At 42.3% G+C, this 19,619-nt stretch overlaps 1 protein-coding gene across 1 annotated transcript in view; it reads right to left on the minus strand.

The window, feature by feature from the left end:
• LOC308286319 (cadherin-related family member 4-like) overlaps positions 1 to 19,619 on the minus strand; it is a gene marked incomplete at its 5' end in the record, with an annotated part of 31,291 nt that overhangs the window by 9,122 nt on the left and 2,550 nt on the right. The window contains 12 exons of the mRNA XM_080727317.1: positions 203 to 344; positions 578 to 717; positions 1,298 to 1,501; positions 2,215 to 2,317; positions 2,964 to 3,114; positions 8,764 to 8,944; positions 11,991 to 12,127; positions 12,625 to 12,728; positions 13,887 to 13,901; positions 14,753 to 14,823; positions 15,487 to 15,649; positions 18,902 to 19,173. Of these exons, the coding sequence (XP_080583443.1) occupies positions 203 to 344; positions 578 to 717; positions 1,298 to 1,501; positions 2,215 to 2,317; positions 2,964 to 3,114; positions 8,764 to 8,944; positions 11,991 to 12,127; positions 12,625 to 12,728; positions 13,887 to 13,901; positions 14,753 to 14,823; positions 15,487 to 15,649; positions 18,902 to 19,173 (1,683 nt within the window). The remainder of the gene's footprint in view (positions 1 to 202; positions 345 to 577; positions 718 to 1,297; positions 1,502 to 2,214; positions 2,318 to 2,963; positions 3,115 to 8,763; positions 8,945 to 11,990; positions 12,128 to 12,624; positions 12,729 to 13,886; positions 13,902 to 14,752; positions 14,824 to 15,486; positions 15,650 to 18,901; positions 19,174 to 19,619) is intronic.

Genomic DNA, 19,619 nt, shown 5'->3' on the forward strand with positions numbered 1-19,619 from the left:
CTTTTTTAAGTAACATATTACTCTCTTGAGTAATATTGCCATGTAGACTAAAACCTTTCAGATGAATAAAATATGACAAACAAAGCTAAAAGAAATGTTATTCATTTCAAACGTCTGTGACTCAAGAAGTCTACATTTGCTGTCAAAATCAACACTGGCACAGTCACACAGGCACACACGTCATCAGGTGGCACACACACACCGTTGGTGATGGTAGCTGTCAGAACATCGCCATCTGCGTCGGTGCAGCTGAGTTGGAGGATCGCCAGCCTCTCCGACCGAGTGGAGAAGATGGTTGACTCGTACGAGACAGGATCACACACCGGAACGTTGTCGTTCACATTCTGACAGACGGGCAAGAAAGAGATGTGTGAGTTTAAAACCATGATTTCATTAGCTTAGTTCAGGGGTCTTCAACAGGGGGTCCGGGACCCCTAGGGGTCCTTCAAATCTTTTTGTGATAGAAAATTTTTTCTCCGTTTTTATATTAACCACTTGAAACCTAGCGTCCATATTCTGAGAACTTTAGCCAAAAATAGCTGATCTACAAGCTTCCCCCCAAGATTCTATGGCTGACCCCAACATGTATGGTGATGTCCGCCACTCCCGTCTTCCGGTTGGTTTTGTCCACATCCTGGTCATAGTCCTCTGCCTGCACCCTCACCACATGGTCCTGTTGGAGCTCAAAGTCCAGCTCTGTGTTTAGATACAGCTGCCCTGCACACAGGGAGAGAGGAACAGTTAAACTGTGTGACATGTAGATCAGTGGTTCTCAAAGAGGGTGACGGGGCAACCTGGGGTGCCGCGACGGCAGTCCAGGGGTGCCGCGAGATAATTTGATAATATTTGGAATTTATTTGGACACTTGAAAAAATATTTAGTATCATTTTAAACTTGAAGTACAAAGTTATTTTCAGTCAGTCCTAACCAAAATGGCTATATCTGAACGTTTTCCTCGCAACATAATCACTAAAATATCATTACTGTCAGGCAGAAACCTCTGTCGCACAAAACTAGTCAAAACAGCCGATCTACAAGCACACAACGCCTCGCGATGCGAGGCGTTGTGTGCTTGTAGATCGGCTGTTTTCACTAGTTTAGTACATTTTATAGATGATAAATACAAAACGAACAGTTTTGGACATACAAGGTTTCCACCCGACAACGACGATATGCTATAAATATAAGGTGCTGGGAGTGGAAAATTATAATGTAGGGGTGCCTCGGATTAAAACAATATTTATGGGGTGCCCTGAGACAAAAAAAGTTTGGGAACCCCTGATGTAGATGATCTCACCGGTGTCAGGATCAACAGTAAACATGTGGTTCTCTGTGAGGATGGAGTAGCGTATGTTGTCAAAGGGCCAGTCTCTGTCCTGGGCGAGCAGGGCTCCCACAGCACGCCCACGCTGGGTGTCCTCTGGAACCCACAGCTCCCGAGACGCAAACACCGGCTCAAACTCATTCACTGGAGTCACTGTCACCAGAACACGTATCTGGGCTGGAGACGCACGCACGCACGCACGCGCGCGCGCACGCACGCACGCACGCACGCACGCACGCACGCACGCACGCACGCACGCACACACACACACACACACAATATATACAGGGTTCCCACGGTCATGAAATTCCTGGAAATATTTTGCAATTAGAAAAATATTTTTCCAGTACTGTAAAAGTTTTGGAATTGATCAAGGGTCCTGGAAGGTCCTGGAAAAAATAGCTATGCATTGTCTTTGGTTATTGATTTTGTTAATACCTCTGAAATTACAAATTAAACATTGGCCAAATTGTCAAATATTAGAGGCAGAAATTGTGAAAATAGCCGATCTACATGCTCACAACGCCTCGCAACGCGAGATCTGCTATTTTCACAATAGAAACGTGTTATACAAAATTCCTCAACTCTTAGTGCTCGTCAGGGTGCCGGGTCCCCAGTTAAAACATGATTATTTCAGGGGTCACAGCCTGAAAAGGTTGAGAACCACTGGCATACACTACCTGTCTTTGGGCATTGCGCATAGGAGTAAGCAACTTGTTATTGAGCTGAATTATTGTTATATAGTCCTGGAAATTGGGTTAAATATTCTGGAAAAGTTTTGGAAAGGTTTTGGAAATGAATTGGTAAAAATGTGTGGGAACCCTGTATGTTCATTCTGCAATTTGACGCCATTAAAGTTGTTGATTGCATAAAACAAAAAGGACACTGACATGTGCGTGGGGGTGTTCCTCCGTCAATGGCCAAGATTGTGTCTTCATACTGGAAACCTCTGGAGGCTATCTCCTCTGTGTCATAGTCCAGCGTGTTGTTTACCTGTAAGAAAGAGGAACTGTTGCAACAATCTGAGTTATGACGCAAATCATCTTTATACAAAGCTTTATAGAATGCGTCCAACTCTTGTATGATAGGTCCATTACTCATGTTTTATATAGCCTACCGTAGCCAGACGAATCTGCCAGTGCAAAGAAAGAATTGCCCTTGGCAGTGATATTGTCTGGCTTGACGAGGCTATGTTTTATATGCATTTTAGTCTGGTGTCTGCTTGCCTTGTTGTGTCTTGTTGATGTATTGCTTGTATTATTATGTCTTTAAAAAAAATTATGTCCCCCCCCCAAAAAAAGAAACTAATATATCGTCACTGTCGGGCAGAAACCTCGTATCTCCAAGTTTCACATTTGTACGTTTCTTTCTCAAAGCAAAGCCCTGCTTCATCATACAAGGCCGTCGCACAAAAGTAGTGAAAACAGCCGATCTACAAGCACACAACGCCACGCACCGTGAGGCGTTGTGTGCTTGTAGATCTGAGTTCTCACTAGTTTAGTTCATTTTTAACATGATAAATACAAAACGAACGGTCTTGGACATACAAGGTTTCCACCCGACGACGACGATATAAACAATGACTCAATTAATGTGTAATTATGCTGAATCTCATCATTGAACGCCGTCCCGTGGTCACCTGGAGCTGTCCATCTTTGACTCGGAACTTGTAGAACGACAGGCCGTTGTCGATCATGCTGACGGAGACGCTGTCGTTGCTGGCGTCCATGTCCAAACACGTCAGAGTGCCCAGGTTTGAGCCCACCTCCGTGGTCTCGGGGACCACCAGCCTGTGACAGAACCACAGACGGAAAAGGTCAAGACGACGGCCTTGACGTGACACAGACACCAAGCTGCCTCAGAATGGCATTAGGCCATGTTAAAGTCTCTGGTGAGTAGAAACTAGGGCATTCACCAAATATTCGAATATAAAAGTCACAATTCGACGTTGTTCACCGAAGTCGAATATTCGCTTATTTTAATTTTTTTATTGTTTTCTCTTTGAAAAATATATAGTTTATAAAGCTTGGCTAGATAGGAAGTCATAAGAATGAGTTGTCAATGCCCCTGGTGGATGGATTTGTTAATGCTCTATACCAGGGGTTCTCAAACCTTTTTAGGCCGTGACCCCCAAAATAAACATATTTGAACTGGGGACCCCCACCCTGACAAGCACTTGGAATTGTTGGTATTACATTTAATGTGACTCGGTTCCACAGATAAATATTGTGAAAATGTTCACAATGTTTGCCTCTTGCTTACTTAATATTTGACAGTTTGGCCAGTCCTGTCGAATATTCCACTATTCGAATACTTTGAGGTCGAATAATTTCATTTAATTTAATAATACTAAAACTGTTGCTTTTCAGGATTCCAATTCAATAACGGCAAAAGTCGCAGTTTTGAGCTTGCAGATCTGCTACTTTTGATACTTTTGTGTGACGCTTACTCCACACCAATGATTCGACATGAAACTACTTGCAACCATTATACCCAATGGCTGTAAAGGACCATTGACCATGAAACAGTTTCGTTGCAAGGAGTTTCGACTAGTTGCGTTGCTGCGGTTTGGCCTTAAAGTACGATCAAGGAGGCCATACATTTTCGAAAAAAACATAAAAAGTTAGAATAAGGCGATAAGAGGTTTCTGCCAGCGACAGCGACGATATAACGACAGCACAAGAGAAGAATTAATTTACGGTGAGTTAACGACACGTTCTCTCAGTCGAGGCACGACGCAGAGCAGTTGGCAGTTCTTTAGTTGGCAGTTAGGTCCCATCAGTCACCGCTATGCCCCAACCTGAAAATGCCATTGACAGCCAGGACTCCACAGCACATCAAGCAGGTACTTCAGAAGCTGTGTGCGGTGAAAGCCTAAAAGGTGGAACTGCCATAAAGAGGCACGCCTCTGCCCAATGACGCACATTAAGGATAATTTATATGCCAGAGTACAATGGTGTCACTTGCCAAAAGGAACTGAATGTCAAGCTGTGCTTTAAATTAAGCTTTAAGCGTCTCCTTCTTTGATGCCTCTTCATTCACCCAGACTCTGGAAGTGCTCAGTCAGAAGTCACTAGCTGAGCATAACAGTAATCAAGGAAATCTTTTCAAGAAACCTTGAGATGGTCTATATTTTGCACATTAACCTATATAGCGTCGTTGTCGGGTAGAAACCTTGTATCTCCAAGTTTCAAATGTGTACGTTCTTTCGCAAAGTAAAGCCCCGCTTCATCATACAAGGCTCTCGCACAAAAGTAATGAAAACAGCAGATCTACAAGCACACAACGCCTTCTTCAGATTCGAACTCCCTTTTCTGTGAAATACTTGACCTCAGACTTCCCAGTAACCGACTTCATTGACTTGTCATCTTAGGTCTTAGGTCATTTAGTGCACTACTTCTCAAGTAGGGGTCTATGATGGACCGCTAATGGTTCATGGCATGATTGTCTCCACCAGCCGGAAGGCTGAGGGAGAGTATGTTTTCCCCTCCGTCCGTGTGTCCGTCCGTGCGTGCGTCCGTCCGTCCGTGCGTGCGTCCGTCCGTGCGTCCTCGCAGTTTGTGAGCACCTAATCTCAGTCGCCGTTGGCCCGGTTGCTGCCAAAGTGAGCACACACATTCCCTGGATGCCAATCTAGAACCTCTGCCCTAAATTTTTCAAATGGGCCTTTTCTAGCGCCACCTAGTGGCCGATGTTCGCAAAACACATTTCTGTGCACTACTCTTACAGATTTTGTCCAAAAATCCTACAAATCGGTAGGCAGTATCTCGACAGTCATGTGATCGACACAGATCTGTCCGATTTTGCATATTGCATCCTGATTGGCTAAGATTGGCTTCCAAAGTTTGTAGGATTGAGCCGTTTTGAACAAAATGCCTCAAATCACAAACGCAAAGTGCAATTATCATGAAATCGCGCACACACGTTCCCACTAGGCCGAGGAAGAAATGCCACTTAATTTTTTTTAAATCAGCCTCATGGTGGCGCTATAACAGGCCGATTTGTGGTTTTACCTATAACTCCACCGATCAGTTTCAAACTTTGTAAGCGCACTCCCTAGAGGCTAAGGATAAACCTTTGCCCTGCATTTTTCACATCAGCCTTTTATAGCGCCACCTTTGGGCCGACATATGTAAAACACATTTTTGGATATTACTCCTTGAGATTTTATGCAAAAATCACGCAAATCGGTACACAGTATCTCTATAGTCATGTGATCAAGTCCGATCAGTCTGATATTTCATATTCCATCCTGATTGGTTAATATTAGCTTCCAAATTTTGCAGGATTGCTCCGCTTTTGAACAAAATGCCTCAAATCATCAACGCAGCTTGCGATTACCGTGAAATTTGCCACACATATTCCCACTAGGTCAAGGAACAAATGCTACCTTTTTCACATTGGCCTGTTATAGCGCCACCATTAGGTAGACTTTAGCAAAACACATTTTTGGAACACAATGCTTCAAATCATGCATGCAGCGTCCGATTGCCATGAAAGATCTAAGGTGAGGAACATATGCCACCCTTTTTACATTGGCCTATTATACAGTAACACCACCAGTACGCACGGCCTGGTGGAGACCTGTGCTCGGAAGAGCACTGCTTCTAGTTAGTCATGTACTGACTGTCCTCATATATCACACAAATTACAAATTAGTCTCTATCCACAAGTTTCCGCGGGAGTTTACTGGAGACCATCGGGACCAAACTTCCGGGTTTAACAGCAGACATACAAGCTCATGTCGCGTCGCAGATGCAACCCGCTGTGAGCTTGTAAATCGGCGCCGGACGCTCGGTACAGACGTCTGCGCAATGCACTATGGGGCGTTGGAAACTCGTGGATAAAATAAAACAAAATAAAACGATGAACAAAAGAAAAGATCTATTATACACCACAATACTATATAGTATATATAGTATTGTAGTGCATTGTAGTGCATTCACCAAATATTCGAATATCAAAGTCACTATTCGACGTTGTTCACCAAAGTCGAATATTCGCTTATTTTTATTATTTTTATTGTTTTCTCTTTAAAAAATATATAGTTTATAAAGCTTGGCTAAGTAGGAAGTCATAGGAATGAGTTGCCAATGCCCCTGGTGGATGAATTTGTAAACGCTCTATACCAGGGGTTCTCAAACCTTTTTAGGCCCTGACCCCCAAAATAAACATATTTGAACTGGGGACCCCCACCCTGACAAGTACTCGGTTCCGCAGATAAATATTGTGAAAATAGCAGATCTACATGCTCACAACGCCTCGCAACGTGAGGTGTTGTGAATCACTATTCGTGAATGCCCTTGTACTTGCTGTATAATAACCACTTGCCAAAAATGGCAATGCATCACACCGGCTATTTTGGAAGGTTTTGGAAAACTACTGAATTGCTTTAATTTTGCACATTATATAATGGCGGTGCCTATAGGACAATCCTTTATGCTCAAATAGAGAACTCAGAGGCGGAATGAAATCAGTGTATCCTGTGTTTTGCCGTGTGTGCTAAACGAATGGACATCTGTGTGACAAGACTGAGATGACAAATTGTTTTAATGAGCACTTTCTATCCTCTGGCTCTTTTTTAGTTTTTCTTTCCCTCATTCCTATCTTGTTTTTTCGACCATGAATCTACAACATTGTCCTTTTTTCTTTCATTCATTCTGTTTACAATGCGGGAGACACTCAAAAGCCCTAGAGCTTTAGGGAAAGCTAGCCAGCCTAGATTATCCTCATCCCAGTTCTCTGGAGTAGGCAGCCAATTCTTTAGCTAAGCCAGTGATTTATAGTCTCAATTTAACTCTCAAAATTGAATGAAAGTTGTGAAACCTTTGCTGTGCCCATAGTTTTGATCTTTAAATTTGGAGCATTTGGTGCGGCAAACTATTATTTCCCGAAGCAGTTCTCTTGGGCAGAACTCCCTTGAATAGAAGTAGTAAGAGTAGTATAAAACACTGGTACATCTAATGAGGGGTAATGCAAAAGTGTTTGTGTAACTCTGACAGTTAGAGTCAGGTCAGATTTGCAGTGAAGGAATACATACAAAAATATATATATATCATTTCAAAATATATAAAAAAAAGAAAATCCAACTTGTCATCAATTACAATGTTTTTCATAAATAAAATGAAAAAATAAATCCAATCATTTCCATGAATACAAGTTGAAGAAGTAGTGAATATTGTAGTTCTACAAGTTTGAAACGCGGAGAAGCAACGCGTTGTTGTGCGCTTATGGATCTGCTATTTTCACTAGTTTGGGTCCCGGGACAAACGTCTAATCTCTCTTTTTAGTCGGGTGTACCTTTAGAAATAGTGTCAAATCCTGGAATAAATTCCTTACCAAAATAGTTCTTCACCAATGTGTTTGTAAAGGTGTCTAGTAACACATCTCACAAAGACTGAAATTCAGTTTCCCTAGGAGAATCTTTGACAGCTAGGGTAATTCTGGGTCTCATTCACTCACTATACACTATACTATAGGGGGAAAAAATCACTCCCAAAAAATATGCTTTAAGTGGGATGTGAGGGGTCTAACTAGGTGTTTTTAATTATTCTGAATCCATTGCAAGCATTTGTTTTGCACCAAAAACATTCCTTGGGCTAGAAATGGGCCCCCATACTACTGTGAAAAGTGATGACTCATCACTAAACCATCATTTTATTGGCTGTTTTTAGCCCAATGAATGTTTTTTTTGTGCAAAACAAATGCTTGCAATGGATTCAGAATAATTAAAAACACCTAGTTAGACCCCTCACATCCGACTTAAAGCATATTTTTGGGAGTTTTTTTTCCCCCTATAGCAGGGGTCTTCAACGTTTTCAGGCCGGGGACCCCCAAACTGATGGGGAGATGGAGCAGGGACCCCCTACCACCTCGTAGGGTGGGGGGGTCGGGGCTACGACATATTTTTTATTTTAAACATGTACAAGTTACAGCGAGCAGGGTGGGCCGTACCACTACCATTTCTAAACATACAACTTATTAACTGAGAACAAATGTCAATAATATCAACAATATGCCAATTGCATAGTCATGATGTATTCAAGCTATTCAAAATGGATAGAATCATGATTTATTTTTTAACATAAATGTGGAAAATGGCAAAAAAAAAAAAAAAAAAAAAAACTTTTGCAGGGGGACCCCCTGCAGTACCTCCGCGGACCCCCTAGGGGTCGCGGACCCCCGGTTGAAGACCCCTGCCCTATAGTATAGTGTATAGTGAGTGAATGAGACCCAGAATTACCCTAGCTGTCAAAGATTTTCCTAGGGAAACTGAATTTCAGTCTTTGTGAGATGTGTTACTAGACACCTTTACAAACACATTGGTGAAGAAATGTTTTGGTAAGGAATTTATTCCAGGACTTTTTAAGATATCCCCTGACTATTTGGGTCTCGAGCTGAACGGTTTGGGAGCCAGTGATTTAGTGCATTGGTCTTACACAAACTCAGGTGGGAAACAGAAGGGCGGGTACTCGTTGACGTCCAGGACGGTGACGGTGACGGTGGCGGTGCCACTGCGCTCCTCTGCCAGGCTGTATGCCCTCACCAGCAGCACGCTGTGAGCCAGGGCTCTGTCTGCCTCCAGGTCCAGATCATAGGCCGTCCTGATCACCCCGTCCTCTGTTGGCACAGAGCAGGGAGACTAGAGCAGGGGTTTTCAAAGTGGGCGACGGCAGTCCAGGGGTGCCGCGAGATCATTTGATAATATTTGGAATTTATTTGGACACTTGAAAAAATATTTAGTATCATTTTAAACTTGAAGCACAAAGTTATTTTCAGTCAGTTCTAACCAAAATGGCTATTATCGCAACGTTTTCCTCGTAACATAATTACTAAAATATCATTACTGTCAGGCAGAAACCTCTGTCGCACTAAACTAGTGAAAACAGCCGATCTACAAGCACACAACGCCTCGCGATGCGAGGCGTTGTGTGCTTGTAGATCTGCTGTTTTCACTGCTGGGAGTGAAAATTATAATGTAGGGGTGCCTCGGATTAAGAAAATATTTATGGGGTGCCCTGAGACAAAAAGGTTTGGGAACCCCTGGACTAGAGCAGTGGTTCACAAACATTTTTGAACCATATATCTATTGGCCTATGGCAGTGTTTCTCAAACCTTTACAATTTCAAGTTCTCCCCTTAACTCTGACAGTGTACAAATGGACCCTAACGGGTCCATTTGTATACTGTTATGCCATGTTCAGACGACAACACAGAGAAAGCGCGAGGTCCCGGGACATCGCTGTTTGAGTTTTGCTTTTTTTTTGATTAGCTAAGTCAGGGGTGGGCAACTTTAGCCCATTTTCGACTGCAGTTTTAGCAACACACCACACCACACTGCACCACACCGCACCACATAAAAATATCTACATTTTCCATTACCCTATCGGTAAGAAACAAATTGACCCTTTTAACTGTGATTATAATACAATATAAATTTGTATTACAACTATCCTAATTATAATGCACTATAATGGATTATAAATGTGATTATAATACATTATAAAGTATTAATGTATTACTATGATAATTATAATACACTATAATAGATTATGATAGTGGTTATAACACAATAGAATCTATTATCATGTATTACAACTATATCCTGGTGGTCCAAATGAAAAGTCTGTGAGTGATCAGTCATTATGATGTGTTTGGCCCTGTTTGGCCTAGCTCAGACCTACTCTAGAGTGGATACTTTTTAGTACCCTGTTTAGTACCACTTTCACACCACTCTACCCAGGACCTTGTAGTGGAAAACCTGGCACAAGTGGGCGGTGTGGTGTGGAGTGGTGTGGAGTTGGGCCAGTTTGATGACGGAGGGGGCCACTGGATTTCCACACTCACTCCATGGGGCCACATTGCAGATTGTTGCTGTCGACAGAAACCTCTTATCTGAAACCTCTTATGTCCATATTTGAACGTAACTTATTTCGTAAATTGATGTCCCATTCCATCATTCTGTCACAAATAGGTAGCTAAAAATAGCCAGTCTACAAGTGCTAAATATGTCGCAATGCGGTGTGTCCTTTATTTGGTTATAATTACAATATGTAAACTTCATGAACTTTATTACAAATAAATTTAACATAAAAAGCGTACAATTTTAATACTAGCCATCAAAAACGATATGATGAAACTAACTATATGGACTGAAGTAATTAAAGGAGGTCCTGTTTTGCATGTTTGGAATTAATATAAAGGGCTGGGAGGCGATTAACATTTTTAATCTAATTAATTACAGCCTCTGTGATTAATTAATCGCAATTAATCGCATTTTAATCGCACATCGATATTTGACCTGAGAAGCATTGTTTTTCAAGTAAAACACATTTTTTTGTAAGAGTGAATCAACAAGTGAGTTTTTAAATCTAAATTTCGCATCCACTGGGCCAAGCAAAGCGCTCTGATCGGCTACTTCTCCCTTTGCGTTTGTTGTCTCTTCTTGGTTGGTGCATCGCTATGATCGATATGCCCAAAACTGAAGGTTCAGTGGTGCAAAAACTAAGTGCGATTAAAATGCGTTAATTTTTTTAATCGCGTTAATTTTCTGTAATTAATTAATCGCAATTAATCAGTTAAAGTCCCAGCCTTAAATATAATATATCAGTATTTCGATATTAACCTGTGGGACGCATTAAGTGAAGGTGAGGGCCGCATGTGGCCCCCGGGGCTGCCAGTTGCCCATGTATGAGCTAAGTTAATGTTTTCTAAGTAAAAATTATTGAAGTTCATTCCTTGTTTTCTGTGGCTGATTTCTGCATTTGGGTCCTTACCTGGTTTTGAGACAAACATTGTGAAAATAGCCGATCTACAAGCTCGACAATGCCTCGCAGGGCGAGGTGTTGTGAGCTTGTAGTAAAGTTATGATCAAAATAAGAACATTATAATGGTGTGTAAAAAAGAAAATCTAAACATGTGCCACGCACAGGACCAAGTCTTTGCCACCACCGGTGCCTAACTCTGTCCCCGCTAGGGGGAGCACAAATCCAGGAGACATTTCCCGCGGTGCCGCGAAAAATCGGGTATTTCCGGTTATAAAGTCGGCTAAAATTTGTATTTTGGGGTATAAAGTCGAATAAAACGGGTTTCCTTTATTAAGTCATTTTCGGGTGTCTTTGGGGCTTCACATTGGATATGTTATGCTAACTCCAGGCAGTCAGTTCTGTTCATATTAACTCACCGTTGGCATTTATTTCTCCTTTCCTTGCTGTCCCAATTTCTCCTCCGTCTGATTCTGAGCCACCCAAATTCCAAAAGTTGCCGTTCTGTTAAAGTGTTCTGTGTTAAAGCCAAAATCATCCTCTCCACAGCGTGATGCTTGGAGGGGGTTATGATACTGTGAGATTAAGACTATAACCATAATTTACCCTAGTTTATAAACATCAATAGCAACGTTAGGTTAGCAACTGCTGCTTTTCAGAAAGTTTACCTTCTGAGTTCAGGCTGAAAAAGCACACCGTTGCCACACCCGGTGTGCATTTCCGAACGCACCCCCCGTTTCTCGGCGAGCTTCATTTCGGCGACTCTACTGGGCTCCCCCGACCGGCAGATAGGGGGAGCCATTGCTCCCCTTTGCTCCATTGATCAGGCGCCAGTGTTTGCCCAAGATAAAATATCAGTACAGAAAGAACCCAAAGTAGATTATTTCCAGAGTTAGGGCTAACCTCTCCGTATCTTGAAAGGTGGGTAGTCACTCACAAAGGTGTAACGCACATCAGGGAAGGAGACGTTGGCCTTTACGGCAGCTACGAAGGACTCAGGTCCCTGGCTCTCAAAGATGGATACACTCTGGAAACCCTGTCTGAAAACATACATACACATCGAGAAACCATATTTACATCCTACGTCGTCATAAAGATTCCAACCTGGTTCAATGGATGTAATGTGTTTGCACTTCTCTCTGCATCAAGACAGAACATGAGGGAGATGATCGATAATAGAAAGGGATGGTAAACTGTCTTCTGCGTGGAAAACTTATATGTCCAGAATTGTTGCTCTCAAGGATTCAAATTCAAATGTATCAAAAGTAGCAGATCCAAAAGCTCAAAACATGTCACGCTTTTCTGCCAGACAGTAATGCCTCATTCACACTGAGAGAAGCCAAGCTAATGGTTTGCTTGGTAATTCAATGTATTCTCTATGCAAACCAGCTTTTAAAATTTCCAAGCTGGAAAAAAAGCTTGGAAATGTTTAAAGCTGGTTTGCATAGAGAATACGTTGAATTACCAAGCAAACCATTAGCTTGGCTTCTCTCGGTGTGAATGCAGCATAAGGATATGTTTGTTGTACTGTACTTACACAAAGTCCAGAGGATGGTTGTACACTTTCAGAACCTGGATTCTGACCGTTCCGGTGCAGTTGGCACCTTGTGTGTCTCTCACGGCCACATCCACCTCGAACCTCTGCAATACACAGCATTACTGAAGCAGTATGTTACTCTAAACACAGACACGTACACAGTTTTGTGACGCAACTGCCCAACTGGCCTCAACAGCAGGGATTGTCGCCATGCTGGCTTGTGATAGACATTTTTGTCAAAATTAACAATTTAGGTCTGTAACAAATGCAACCAAATGGAATTAAAGGACAACTTTGTTTTTTTACAACAAGGGTTCATATTTTAGATTGTAATTAGAGAAAAGAAAAAGTGAGTGTTAAAATGTTTTCATTTGCTTCGTTCTATTGTTTTATCGCGTTTACCATGCTAAAATGTGGGGCATGCGTACGCATGGGGGCATGCGTACAAGTGGCTAAATATGTATTTTTAGACACAATAAGCCAGCAGTTTCTTTATTGCTATTTACAGTAACACTTATAGCCCCCATAAGTCACATCCAACCAGTGGTGTGATATGGATTTTAGAAGTGGTGCCCCTCTAAATTCGTGATGTGCGCGTGCTTGCACGTGAGGCGACGAGGCGTGCGCGCGTGCAACTAAATAAGTCTCACGGCATCTCACCCCTGCATCCAACCATGAAAGGTTGCGTTCTTGGGAATGGGCTTATTCTGTGAAAAATGACATATTTAGCCACTTGTACGCATGCCCCCAACCACTGAAATAAGAATCTCTAAAACAATAGAAAGAAGTAAATGAAATCAATTTAACACTCATCTTTTATATTCTTTAATTACAATCTAAAATATGAACCCTTGTTGTAAAAAACTAAAGTTGTCCTTTAATGGAACCAAATGGTTGTACAGTACACTCTCAGAGTTATGGGGGTCCGATTCCTTACAAATAAAAAGTTAACCACTGTCCAAGTGGACTACTAATGTGCCATAGTGTCATAGTAAATCAGTGTCATACATATACTGAGGAGAACCTGGAGACTGAAACTCAGTAATTAGGGTCTTATGACCGAAATAAGAACATTAAAAATGTATAATGTTGCCACAGACATGGCCACGTCTTCCCACGGACACATTTGTCCGTGACATATTGATGGCCCCTGAAGCAACCGATCATACCTGTGGTCCGTTGTGGTAATCAAAAGGCTCGCTGGATGTAAGAGTGCCAACTCCGTCGATATGAAATCTACCGCTTGAGGAGCCAGGACGTACCTGGGTGATGGAGAACTACAGCACAGACATGTACAATCAGTAGGTTAATCGACCTGTTAGCCACAAGCCATCAGTGATGTATAGATCAGGGGTCTTCAACGTTTTCAGGCCAAGGACCCCTTAGTTGAGAGAGATATGAAGCAGGGACCCCCACAACCTTTTCAGAGATTCCCTATAGTTTCATCGTTTGACAGCACAATCGTCAGTGTATTTTTGATTCATGTCAATTTGTGTTTTCAGATATTTAACCACTTGATCCGTCAATACTTAATAAACTTGACCTTTCACTCTGCACTTAGGCTGCTCTTTTCCCCCTCTACACCAAACCTCTTTGCCAAAAATAGCCGATCTACAAGCTCACAACGCGTTGTGAGCTTGTAGATCTGCTATTTTTGGCTAAAAGTCTCAGAATATGGACGTTGGGGTTCAAGTGGTTGATATAAAGGAGAAAAAAGGTTTCTATCACACAAACATTTGGAGGACCCCCTGTAGTAACTCTGAGGACCCCCTAGGGGTCCCGGACCCCCTGTTGAAGACCCCTGGTATAGATCATAGAGGTGCAACAGTTCATCAAACTAATCAATTTAATAATTCACTAAATAGAATGATTTTTAATAAACTAAACAATTTCCAACAACAAAAAATATATAAACCTATGTTATATTTTGCTATTATTTTGCACAACATTGTTGTACGACAACATTGTTAATCAGACTAATCGATTTAGTCGAATAATTGTTGATATCCTATATATTTTTTTTTAAACATAAAGAAAAGAATGTGCTTCTAAATGATTTGATTAGTCAAAACAGTAATTGATAGAATAATGGATAAGAAATTAATGTATAGTTGCTGTGTGAGTATACTGAGGTGGTGTCGTTGTGGTCAGGGTCCCAGGCCAGGATGGTGTATATGGACACTGGAGCTGGGAAATCCTCTGGAACATGGACAGTAGCTCCTGTAAAACAAACACCTGCTATGTACTGTATGGTTGCATGACGTAAGACATTGTCGTGCTGCTGGATGTAGAGTAGAGCAGTGGTTCTCAACCTGTGGGCCGGGACCCCCAGGGGGGGTCCTCAAATTATTTTGGGGGTCCCCAGATGATTAACTTAATGTGAAACACTGTTTTCTCACTCAACAGTAAACAAACCAACATACATTTTAAGTGTATAGAGGGTATATTATGCATGTTTCTAAAGTGACAATTTAAGGACTTTTTAATACCTCTAAAATGACAAATTAAACATTGACCAATTTGTCCAATATTAGAAGCAGAAATTGTGAAAATAGCTGATCTATGTGAGCACGTAGATCGGCTATTTTCACAATAGAACCGTGTCCACCTAGCCTCGTACCCGCCCTCTTCCGGAAACCATTTAATTTGTTTGGATTACGGAAGTTGGTTGTTTACTAGGCTAGTGTCCACCCTCATAGGTAGAATCAAAGTGTGGTGTGACCGTGCCCTAACAGAGTATTTCTACAAAGCAGTATTGATACTTGAACTTAAGTAAGACGATTTGAGTAACCTACTTCTTCCACCACTGCTTGTTGCTGGGTCTAAATGAGTGTCACATATAGTGTATACACTGTATTGTACCTGTTAACTGGAACAGAGGGTCACACTGTGGAGGCTCATTCACGTCCCCCACTCTGATATGGAGGGTTTGCTCTTCTATGATGATGCCAGACTCATTGATGAGTTGCAAACGCACCGTATACATGGGCACCCTCTCATAGTCCAGAGAGCCATTCTGTATTATCTATAAAGACATCAGCAAACCTTATCAACCGGCAGTATTCTCCATCGCTCCACAGAAACATTAATTATTCAAGTGTTCTGTCATCAGTGGTGAGCTAGGTAACTAAGTGCATGTGCTCAAGTACGGTACTTTAGAGGTATTTTTTGCTTTACTGGAGTATTTTCCAATTTTCAGTACCTTTACTTCTAGTCCACTACATCTCGGAGACACATTTTTGAAAACATTAGTTACTACCGGTGGTTACTTTGTAGATTATTATTTTTGGATTATCTATCTATCTATAAATGCGAGAAGTCTCTGCGTGTGTGTTTGTAATCCGCGTATCTCGAGAACCGTTCGTCCCACCGGCTTCAGATTCGGCACGCGCGTTCCCCGCCGCGGCACGGAGTGCAGTGCCGGGCCTCGACCCGACCCGACGCGCGGTTTTCCCTAACCGGCGCGAAACGTTCGGAATCTCCTTATGCGGAAATCGGTGCAAAATCGGCGCACGCGCTGACTCATTGTGACATCACTGCAGTGCCGGGCGCAAGCGCTGAGTCATTGTGACATCACTGCAGGCAGATACAGGGGCCTAGCCTCGACCCGACAGACTGAGATCTCCATATATGGGCATATGGGCAGATACAGAGATCTCCATATATGGGCAATACAGGGGCCTTGCCTCGACCCGACAGATATCTCCGTATATGGGCATAAAAGGGACACAGACAGATATATCTCCGTATATGGGCATAAAAGGGACACAGACAGATATATGGGCATAAAAGGGACACAGACTGAGATCTCCATGACAGATATCTCTGTATATGGGCATAAAAGGGACACAGACTGATACAGAGAATGGGCATATGGGCAGATACAGAGATCTCCATATATGGGCATATGGGCATAAAATGGACGCAGATATATGGGCATAAAAGGGACACAGACTGAGATCTCCATATATGGGCATATGGGCAGATACAGAGATCTCCATATATGGGCATATGGGCATAAAAGATGGACACAGATAGAGTATATGGGCATAAAAGGGACACAGACAGATACAGAGATCTCCATATAATGGGGTTTGCATCCGTATATGGGCATAAAAGGGACACAGACAGATATATAGGCATAAAAGGGACACAGACTGAAATCTCCATGACAGATATCTCCGTATATGGGCATAAAAGGGACACAGACTGATACAGAGAATGGGCATATGGGCAGATACAGAGATCTCCATATATGGGCATATGGGCATAAAATGGACGCAGATATATGGGCATAAAAGGGACACAGACTGAGATCTCCATATATGGGCATATGGGCAGATACAGAGATCTCCATATATGGGCATATGGGCATAAAAGATGGACACAGATAGAGTATATGGGCATAAAAGGGACACAGACAGATACAGAGATCTCCATATAATGGGATTTGCATTAAAGGGTGGGGCATTCATTCCCTATTTACATCGTTCCCGAGTTGGCCAGGTCGCAAACTCCATATATGGGCATAAATGGGCACAGGCAAACAGATGGTCAAACCAGGTACAGAGATCTCCATATATGGGCAGAAAATGGACGTAGACAGACATATCTCTCCATATATGGGCATAAATGGACACACGCAAACAGATGGTCAAAACGGATCCTATGACAACAGGTATAATGGGGTTTGCATTAAAGGGCGGGGCATTCATTCCCTATTTACATTGTTCCCGAGTTGGCCAGGTCGCCGACTAGACGCTCGGCCGCCCGACACAGACAGATATATGGGCATAAAAGGGACACAGACTGAGATCTCCATGACAGATATCTCTGTATATGGGCATAAAAGGGACACAGACTGATACAGAGAATGGGCATATGGGCAGATACAGAGATCTCCATATATGGGCATATGGGCATAAAATGGACGCAGATATATGGGCATAAAAGGGACACAGACTGAGATCTCCATATATGGGCATATGGGCAGATACAGAGATCTCCATATATGGGCATATGGGCATAAAAGATGGACACAGATAGAGTATATGGGCATAAAAGGGACACAGACAGATACAGAGATCTCCATATAATGGGGTTTGCATCCGTATATGGGCATAAAAGGGACACAGACAGATATATAGGCATAAAAGGGACACAGACTGAAATCTCCATGACAGATATCTCCGTATATGGGCATAAAAGGGACACAGACTGATACAGAGAATGGGCATATGGGCAGATACAGAGATCTCCATATATGGGCATATGGGCATAAAATGGACGCAGATATATGGGCATAAAAGGGACACAGACTGAGATCTCCATATATGGGCATATGGGCAGATACAGAGATCTCCATATATGGGCATATGGGCATAAAAGATGGACACAGATAGAGTATATGGGCATAAAAGGGACACAGACAGATACAGAGATCTCCATATAATGGGATTTGCATTAAAGGGTGGGGCATTCATTCCCTATTTACATCGTTCCCGAGTTGGCCAGGTCGCAAACTCCATATATGGGCATAAATGGGCACAGGCAAACAGATGGTCAAACCAGGTACAGAGATCTCCATATATGGGCAGAAAATGGACGTAGACAGACATATCTCTCCATATATGGGCATAAATGGACACACGCAAACAGATGGTCAAAACGGATCCTATGACAACAGGTATAATGGGGTTTGCATTAAAGGGCGGGGCATTCATTCCCTATTTACATTGTTCCCGAGTTGGCCAGGTCGCCGACTAGACGCTCGGCCGCCCGAGCTTCTAGTTATTACAAAACATGCATTAACAACTTCAACCCTAAATACCCTAAACCCTCATTTTTTTTACATTTCAAAACTTGAAATGGGACATTCTGCATAATGAGTACATTTACTGTACTTTTGGTACTTTAAAGGGATAGTTCACTCGCAAAATTACTTTTTATCAATTTCTCACCCCATGGAGTCATGAATTCATGGATATTTATTTGTTTTTGTCGCATTTCTAAGCCAATAATTTGACTCTTTGGGTCTCCATAGGGAACAAAGCAGGCTCTTTGTGTCTCCATATACTGCTGGTCATCAAATTATTGGCTTAGGAATGTGACAAAAAAATCAAATCTCCATGGGATGAGTAATAATAAAAAATATTTTTTGCACTTTTACTCAAGTACATTTTGAATTCTGGACTTTTATTTGTAACAGAGTATTTCTTTATTGGTACTTTTTCCACCACTGTCATCAGTTTAGCAAATTAAAATTGACCCTGTTCACCTGGACGTCAAAGGTGCCAGCATCAAGTGCAGGGGTGACAACGGGGGCCTCCAGCAGGTCCTCATGTGGGGTTACAGAGAAGACGCGGACGTCAGGCTTGCGGCTGAAATTCCGCACCTGGAATTCCGCCAACACATTCCTGGGCCGAACGTCCTCCAGCACTGACACAGAGTCAGGAAGGCCGACGAACTCTGGAGACACAGAAATGCCACAGCGTTTGTTGGTGACCTCGCACAGCTGGCTGGCCTTAATGGTGTCACCGAATTCTGGTTCTTCATAGGGGGAGGGGGTTTAAGTAACCCATTTAGACTGGGAACGCATTATTACGCATTATTTTGTGCTTTAACTATTGAAAAATAGCAGATATACAAGCTCACAGCGCGGCACCGAGTGCCGCGCTGCGAGCTTGTAGATCTGCTATTTTTGAAAAATCATGAAAAGTCTTTGAATATTTCAAATCCTTCTGAGGTTTTTTGAAAAACCTATGTTTCTATGTAGGTGGTGCTCAAACTTTTTCACGTGAAGGACCCCCAAAATGATATGTATTTGGCCACGGACCCCCATCTCAAAATATTTAGTTCCAGGGACCACCCAGAGGCAACATTTTAGTTACAAATGTTCGCTTAAAAAATACAGATAATCAAAAATGTGCACACATTCTCACGACTTTTCAAAAATAGCAGATCTACAAGCTCGCAGCGCAGCACAGTTCAATAGC

The sequence above is a fragment of the Nannobrachium achirus genome, assembly GCF_963921795.1.
Source record: "Nannobrachium achirus genome assembly, chromosome: 6".
In the NCBI taxonomy this organism is placed as follows: domain Eukaryota; kingdom Metazoa; phylum Chordata; class Actinopteri; order Myctophiformes; family Myctophidae; genus Nannobrachium; species Nannobrachium achirus.